Here is an 8,982-nt window from a genome sequence, read left to right as displayed (position 1 = left end):
TGTCACGTGTGGAGAGCTGTGTCACGTGTGGAACTGTGTCACATGTGGAGAGCTGTGTCACGTGTGAAGAGCTGTCACGTGTGGAGAGCTGTGTCACATGTGGAGAGCTGTGTCACGTGTGGAGAGCTGTGTCACATGTGGAGAGCTGTGTCACGTGTGGAGAGCTGTCACATGTGGAGAGCTGTCACATGTGGAGAGCTGTGTCACGTGTGGAGAGCTGTGTCACGTGTGGAGAGCTGTGTCACATGTGGAGAGCTGTGTCACATGTGGAGAGCTGTGTCACATGTGGAGAGCTGTCACATGTGGAGAGCTGTGTCACATGTGGAGAGCTGTGTCACGTGTGGAGAGCTGTCACATGTGGAGAGCTGTGTCACGTGTGGAGAGCTGTGTCACATGTGGAGAGCTGTGTCACGTATGGAGAGCTGTCACATGTGGAGAGCTGTGTCACATGTGGAGAGCTGTGTCACATGTGGAGAGCTGTGTCACATGTGGAGAGCTGTGTCACGTGTGGAGAGCTGTGACACATTTGACATGTTAATCCTGCATACCGCCCCCCCTCCCCCCAGCCAGCGGGTGGCCGTGGATGGCTTACAGTCACCTACAGTTAGCAAACTTGGGATATATGGCTACAGTTTCTGGTATTAGATCATTTTCACCTATCTTCCCTGCTACGCACCACTACCCCTTCACCTTCCCTGCTATTTAACACCACCCCCCACACCTGCCATGCTCTGCACCACCACCCCTGCTACTCACCACCACCCTATTCACCTTCCCTGCTTGTCACCACCACCCCAAGACCTTCCCTGCTCCGCACCACCACCCCTTTACCTTCCCTGCTCCGCACCACCACCCCTTCACCTTCCCTGCTCCGCACCACCACCCCTTCACCCTCCCTGCTACACATCACCACCCCTTCACCCTCTCTGCTTCACATCACCACACCCTTGACCTTCCAAGCTCCGCATCACCACCCCTTCATCTTTGAGCTGGCACAGTGTGGACAGGTTTGCATAAGGTTTTCACAAATATTTCAGTATGTGTGGAAGTCCTTAGATGAATACAATACTGTGTAACATTCATATAAGTGGCGACTCGATTAACGAGTTTAATCCATTCCGCCACCGAGCTCGTCATGTGGAAAACTCGTCTTGTGAAACAACAACAAAACTGTCGTCGGAGGTATCCGAGAACCAGCGGGAACGCTCGTTAATCGAGGGAAAGCTCGTCAGTTTTGACATATTTTTTGTGAGTGGCTTGCTCGTTACTCGAAATGCTCGTAACTGGAACCGCTCGTCACTCGAGATTCCACTGTATATACATTTTGATGCTTTGTGCATGTTTTCTAAACTAATTAGGTATCATATTTTGTTCATTTTTTATTTATTTCTTCTTGAAATTATATATTTTGAGGCTTGGCTGCCCTCGAGTAGATCCAAGCTCTTGAGCAAACAACTGTGAGAAGGGGATGTATCACCTTGAAGTAATCTTTTTAGCATTGTGTGTTCCAGTACTGTATTTAATTTGTATTTCACACTCTGGATTATCTGGTCGTATGGCAGACATGTTCCATCAACAACATGTTCCTTCAAAGTGAACACCTTGTAGTTTTTGCAAGTTAATTTTCTTTCAGGTATGTAGTGGTACTGGGAGGTTTCCAATATGTGGCCAGACTAGAGCCTTGTATTAGTGTAGCTTTATGTTTCTGTCAAGATTATGGAATCTTTTGTTTGTCTAGGGCCATTTTTAGTTTGTTTATTTTGTAATTTACATTTATTTTGATTCCTGTTCTAGCAATCACTTTTCCTTGCCATTATGTAGGAGAGAGTGGCAAGGGTTCAGATGGTTTTTGGGAAATATTTGTGTAAAGTCAGAAATACAGTCAGATAAAATTAAACTTCACCATGGGATAGTTATATATATTTTAACTGTACTGACTTTAACTTTGAAAGCTCCATTGGTAAACTTTGGAGGCAAGCAATATTAAAAGTTTCCCCAAGTCTCATCATAGGGAAGGAGACTTTGGATATAAGAAGAAGACCATTTGGACACAAATTCTTTACCAGTAATGCAAAGGATTATCTTATTTTTATGCTAGTTAGGCAAAATAATAAATGAGTACTGTATCTTCATTTGATTTATTTTTCTAGTGTTTCAACATATATTATGTCATTATCACAGCCCAAAATACAGAGGAGATGAATATTAAATGCAGTCATAAAAATGGAAAACAAATTAAATATCAAATATAAAATTGCAAAACTAATGTTATGTGAAACATAAGTCGAGAGAAAAAATTTAAATTATACATAAATGCCGTAATTAATTACTATTACTAGCATCATCTCCTATTAAACCTAGTAAATTCAATAATGTGTTTAATTAAAAAAAATGAACAATGAAAGATTAAATTAACATCTGTTACCTATTGGAAACAGGTCAATAAAAATTTCTTGGGCTTAATAGGCCTTCTTTGTTTATATCTCTAATGCAGGAGGAACTCTAATACAATCAACACCATGTATGATGATCTACTGGCTGCAGATGAAGAGGAAGATAAGAGATATTGTGTTCCAGAATTATGGAGAAAGGTGGTTTTGTCAGTGATCAGTTCTCACTGACTAACTGTGGTGTTCACTAATGTGTACCCTAAAGTACCACTTTATCTTGACCAGACCACACACTAGAAGGTGAAGGGATGACAACGTTTCGATCCGTCCTGGATCATTATGAAGTCGATTCGACTTGAGAATGGTCCAGGACGGACCGTAACGTTGTCGTCCCTTCACCTTCTAGTGTGTGGTCTGGTCAACTTACTTTAGCCACGTTATTGTGACTCATCACCTGCACCACTTTATCTTTCTAATAACCAAAGAAACTGTCACCAGAAGATCACATAAAAAGGCATTGTAAGAGAAGCCTGAGCTATGCTTGTGAATTTCAGAATCGCTTTTGAATTTACACAGTAACTTGTCAACCATCATCTTCTCTCAACACCATCACTGATAATTATTAAAGCCTACACGGAGTATTAATCTACAATCATCCAGCAACATGTTCCTCCATTTAACAACTAATATATAAGTTGTGTAAATTTGGCAAAATGTAGACTAGTACATTTATGTGTATTTATTAGTTTTACTGTGAATCAAGGCAATGTAAGTTATCGCAAGTACAGTATATAATAGTCATATCTTACCTGTTTCTATACTCGTTATCATGTTCAGTTTCAGCAAGTACTGTCTTACTTTATCAATGATAATCTCAAAGCCATTCAGTGCTATACAGTTTGAATCCAACCCTCTCTATTCATACGTCTCTCTCTTCCCATGTTCTATTGCCTCGACATTTTGAAAATGTCTTTCGAGTTCCTCACATTCTATGTGAATGTGTCCTATCCTATTTTTAGTTTCATCATCTGTTTCATTACTGCTGTTTTCTGCCTGATATGGCTTTGAAGCAATTAAGATTGGGTCTTTGCTCTATCTAGTACAGTATTCAATTTTCAAGTTGCCCCTCTGCTGCTCTTTGTCAATCCAAGGTACTCATTGTACCTTGGATTGACAAGGTACAATGTATCTCGCAACCTCTCTGTACAGTACGGGCAATTGTACAAGGTACAATTGCCCTCCTGTATCTCGCAACCTCTGTGTCATCTTGTGATGCTAACTCTTCCAACAGATTTTAGGGGTTCTGGATTATTCTTAATTTAGGCAAGTCTGTTATATTAGAAGTGAAAACTAAATTTAAAAAAGGTTAAAATAGTAACAAGTTTGTATACCAGTAATATTAATTAAAAATACACACACAATCACAACAAATCAATTTACAAATTAAAATATTTTCAATACACTATAGCTTGCACTGATTCCTTAATCGGCAAAAGAAGATTCGGCTTTTGCAAGCATTTTGGAAAACATTGAAGAAGGTTTGGCAAGAAGAACCCTTGGTGTGTCAAACTCTGCTACTTTCCCATCATCCAACACCATGACCCGTGAGCAGGACATCACTGTTTTCAGCCTGAAATATAATTAATTTTTGTAACAATCTTCATATACAAAATAAAACAAATATTGTATTAAATATGAGACACATTGAAAGAGCCATACAAATCTATTCAATAATTGTTTTTATATATATACTGCATTTACATATTTACAAGAAGGTCCATCAGGTTGGTTTAGCAACATTTTCGGTGTACAGTACTGTATATATACACATTGCATTCATAACAGTACTAGGGATACCTACAAATTAATTAATACAAATCAAGTTACAAGTTAGGTACAGGAATGTTCTCACAAAGCCATTATTGCACAGCTAACATAATGATTGAGATATACAAGACAATGAAAATTTATTTAGTGATTTAGAGATTAACACAAATACAAAAAATCCCTAAACAAGGTACAGTACTGTAATATGCTTGAAATTTGTGAATACACTTGTATATTCTACTTAATATGTAGGCAGGTCTGCTAATAGTAGTCCTGGTCCCTAATAGGTATTCATGAGTTTTCAGTAGCCTGTTGTGTTCCCCAAGGCTTAGTCATTGTTAGGCTGTAGCATTTGGGAGCTACTGAAGGGGGCTCTCTCCGAAATAATTAAAACACTGCCTCACCTGTGTGCAATAGTGATCATAGTGCAAAATTTAAAGGCTTTCTTCAGTGTTTGTTGAATCTTTTGATCAGTTTCTGTATCTATGGCAGCTGTAGCTTCATCTAGGAATATAATCTGAAACAGAATTATGATTTAGCCTTAGAGTGAAAAAGCCAGTGTTGAATGTAATGAAATGCCATTTTCTGGGCGAGTCCCAGAGGCTCCCTGGAGCTTACTGAGCTGATATGTATTCCCCTAGTTGTGCTTGCATGGGGGTTGGAAACCACATGGGGGTTTCAATAGGCCATTGCTCCTCATGCCTCTCTGAGGGGGCCTGGCTCGTGGTCCCCAGTAGGCTAGAACTCCATCAAATTGACTGATGCCACGATCTAATAACCCTTATCAGCCTGGTAAGCCCCAGGGAGCCAGAGGGGCTCTTTACCAAAAATATTTACAATGTTGGTTTAACTTCAAGCTCCTAACTGATGAACAACCAAGCAGAATACAGATGGCCTTGGTTGTCATTGCAAGTACAGTTCAGTGGAGCCCCCTAAATCTCTATCCAATGTTAATACAGTACATATTAACGAAGGTGGAAAGATTTTGCTATTGGAACAATTTACACAAAAGCAAAGAATGATTTGGTTTCACAAAAATTATCACCATCAATTTAGACTGATTCAGTAATGAACAAATGTAATATAACTTCTAGCTGATCATGTTTTATTAAGAATAGTACATTTATTATTACTGTACTGTATCATAATTATTATTCTCACGGTTAATCCTTAAAGACTGTCTGGGCCCCTCCTTTTTGTCCAAAACATACCAATCTTCCCCTATCACCTCATCCCTAGCATACAATACACAAATAAACCAATTTAGATACTGTATACTCTGCATTATGTGTATTAAATTTCAAATTGCAATACTGTACACTGTTTATGGTTAGCTTACCTTGCTCTTTCTAAGGAGGGCTCTAGCCATACACATCAACTGACGTTCACCAACTGAGAAGTTCTCACCATTCTCCACCACTGGTGCATTAAGTTTTAATTTTAGGTTGGAAATTTGATTTTTCATAAAGGTTTGCTCCAAGGCAGACCAAATTTCTTCATCTGAATGAACTTCAAATGGATCTAAGTTATATCTGTAAAATAAGCTCTGTCAGTCAACTGGTACTTTTGGAAACAATTGGCATGGTTATATTTTGCCTTAAAAACTAAACATTATTCTTGGGAAAATGAAAGTAAGAGTGATGTAAACGAATAAATTTATAATTTTTATAAGGAATATAAACACCAATGTCATGACGAATGTGTAACTCTTCAGCCAATTTAGAGAGAACAACCTTCAGCTCAAGTACTATTTAAGTAAAAAAAAAAATCTAACCTTTAAATTTATAAAAGATTTTTCTTAGCCATATACTTAATCACTCATTGAGGCAAGACCCTACTTGCCTCTGGATAGGATCAGTATCAGTTTGGGAGGGAACATAACATTGTCACACAGACTTGTCAGGGAATCTTTCAAACTATCTTTGTTGGATCATTCTGATGTTTTTAAGCCACCAGAAGATACTCAATCAAGCCAAAAATGTAGAGAGAAAATGCTTACCATAAATTGCAAAAAACCTACCTCAGGTGCAACTTGAGGGTTTGACCTCTTTCTACATTGATTCAATTTTTTATCTTGTTCTCTTCCCCCCCATCACAATTTCTATTAGATCAGTCCTGTTTTCTGTATTTGCTTCTCTGCTTTGGTATAAATATTTGGGTGCCTACATCATACATATCACAAGATTTGGCACATACCTCTCATTTATTTTCTTGCCCAACAACAAACAATTCCAGTCCAATCCATTAAAGACCTAGCTTAGACACCTGCATTGTCCTTTCTTGAAGTCAAGTTTCTCTGTTGTTTCTCTTTTTTCTGTTATCTTTTATGTTATACTGTATTTTGCATTTTACTTCTAAGAGTGCATTGTCAATCTTACCTATTGGAGGCAAGTATTGCTGTTGCTCCATTTTGTAGGGAATGCAAGGCTGTTTGCATCCATATAAATTTATTTGATTCAATGTAACTCATGAAAGACTTTTTTTAATAAATAATATAATAATAAATAACAAATAATACAAATAATTCTGATAAAAAGTATTATTGCTTATGAGGAGTGTAAGATAAATACTGGTAGATGCTCAAGTACTTTACCTGACAGTTCCTATAAAAAGCACAGGATCCTGAGGAATTATAGAAATCCGTGACCTAAGATCCTCTAACCCTAGAGTAGAGATATCTATTCCATCAATACGAATAGTACCGCCAGCCAACTCAACTAGCCGGAATAACACTATTCCTAACGATGACTTTCCCGATCCAGTTCTTCCAATTATCCCTGCAATGAAATACGGGCATGTATGCGAAAGAGAAAATAATATTATTAGCTACTAATACACACAGTACTCGTGATTTTCTTGGAAGTGAAAGCGAGTTTTAGAAATTATGCAAAAAAATTATCCTGATAGTCTAGAATTTAATACTGAAGGCCCAAGAAATGAGACATCAATGGCCTACATAGTTTACTACACAGACCATTACTTAAAAAAATCGAAAATTTACATTTAATACATGTTGCACTTCACAATGTAAGAGGATTCAAAAAATATAAAACTACCATTTCAAAGTTCCAATTATAAAACTGTTACAAACAAACATGACTGATACATGGCAAGATAAGACATTCATTTACCATTTACTGTACCAGAAAAAGCCAAGGGAATGAGCTTGAGAAATTCAGGTTATAAACTAGCAAAGAGCAATGCAAGATCATTGAGTTGATTTATGCATCTAATAAAATAGAGGTTAAAATTTATCAAAATAATAGCTAGACAGTACAGTACCAACAATACCAGGAAAAAACATTGCTTTAATACAATATCAATACCAGTACTCTCTGGGAACTATGGTTTGTCCATGTTTTGTAAATACTGTATACTACATCATTACTAATTTCTCATTTTATTAATTAACAAAATATTACTTGGGATGTAAGAAGGGTTGGTATGTGTAACCTTGATCCTCTGACTGGGTCGGAAGGCTGAGTGTGTGGTGGGAGGCTGTGGGAAAGGGAAGGAGAGTGTTGGGGCAGGAGAGCATAAGAGAGGGGGAGTGAGCAGTGCATGGGAAGTGCTTATTAATACTACAAAATGCAATTAGTATTAGAAATATTTGCATTTATTTACAATTAATTAATTTTAAATATTTAAGACATTTTACTGTACAGTATATATTGTACAACACAATCATAAGACAAACCTATGTTTTCCATTGAATCTATATCGAAGGTGATGCCCTTTAAAACGAGGGGTGTTTCTGGTCGATACCTCATCTGAACTTTACGGAAACTGATGCGTCCATATTTTGGCCAAGTAGCATCCGGACGTTTTGATTCTATTATGGATGGTGCTTCAGACTCAAGACCCTGAATGAAAAGTATTCATAATCTTTTGAGACGTTTTAAGAATATAGATCAAAATCTTCTTGTGACATTTCCAATTATATATAGAAAATTTCTATTTGAATTATGTACAATAAGTTCATAACACAAATAGAATCAAATAACAACACAAAATAATTGAATACTGTACTACAAACAATACTAAAATAATACAGATATAAACCAAATTTTTTATTTTAAGACAAGACCACTCAGTCACTCCCTTAGGCAGGCACCCAATGTGAATAAAACCAGCGTTAAATGTAATGAAGCGCCATTTTTTGGGCGAGACCTGGAGGCTCCCTGGAGCTATCCAGGCTAATATGAATATATTAGATTTTGGCATAAGTCAATGTGCATGGTGTTCTAGGCCTACCGGGGACCACGAGCCAAAACTTGGCCCCCTCAGAGAGGCACATGGAGAAATGGCCTCTAGAAACCACCCGTGTGGTTGGAAGAATTCTATGTCTGCCATCGACCGGGTCAGGCCCCCAGAAAGGTAAGCACCCAAAAACAAACCCCTATTCTGGTTAACATTGTTACTGAAAGCCGAATTATTGGACGACAGAACTCGACAAATGAAAACGAGCAAACGAGTCACGGCGATGTAGTGAGGTCATGCTCGTTTGCTCAAACCTATGCTCTGGGCACTCCCAGGTTGCATGGCTTTTACCATGTCGTGGTGTAGTGGTGTATGGCACATGCTTGAGAGTATACAGAGCATAGCTTTGAATCCTCCTCATGGGTCCTACTGATTTTTTCAGAAAAAAAAAAACTTGCCAGAGGAACAAAATAAAATATAGTATGGACTGTTTCAGAGTTTTGCTTGATGACTCAGTGCTGCCAAACATTTTTCAGAAGTGGGTTGATCTCTGATCCCTGCATGC

General features: G+C 38.0%; 1 protein-coding gene across 10 annotated transcripts in view; it reads right to left on the bottom strand.

Moving 5' to 3' along the window:
• Positions 1-2,122: 2,122 nt before the first annotated feature.
• Positions 2,123-8,982, bottom strand: part of LOC123760336 (ATP-binding cassette sub-family C member 5) — a 58,701-nt gene continuing 51,841 nt past the window's right edge. For 7 of the 10 annotated variants that reach the window (XM_045745939.2, XM_045745941.2, XM_045745944.2 and 4 more), the window contains 5 exons: positions 7,915-8,080; positions 6,811-6,994; positions 5,557-5,749; positions 4,622-4,734; positions 2,123-4,020 (listed from right to left, as the gene is read on the bottom strand). In XM_045745939.2, the coding sequence (XP_045601895.2) occupies positions 3,873-4,020; positions 4,622-4,734; positions 5,557-5,749; positions 6,811-6,994; positions 7,915-8,080 (804 nt within the window). In that variant the 3' untranslated portion in view covers positions 2,123-3,872. Of the gene's footprint in view, positions 4,021-4,621; positions 4,735-5,556; positions 5,750-6,810; positions 6,995-7,639; positions 7,716-7,914; positions 8,081-8,982 lie in introns of those variants that run through there. The other 3 variants (XR_011230901.1, XR_011230903.1, XR_011230902.1) reach the window with 3 other exon arrangements.

This window comes from Procambarus clarkii, chromosome 39 (assembly GCF_040958095.1).
Source record: "Procambarus clarkii isolate CNS0578487 chromosome 39, FALCON_Pclarkii_2.0, whole genome shotgun sequence".
NCBI lineage: Eukaryota > Metazoa > Arthropoda > Malacostraca > Decapoda > Cambaridae > Procambarus > Procambarus clarkii.
This window is presented reverse-complemented; position numbering and strand designations above follow the sequence as displayed.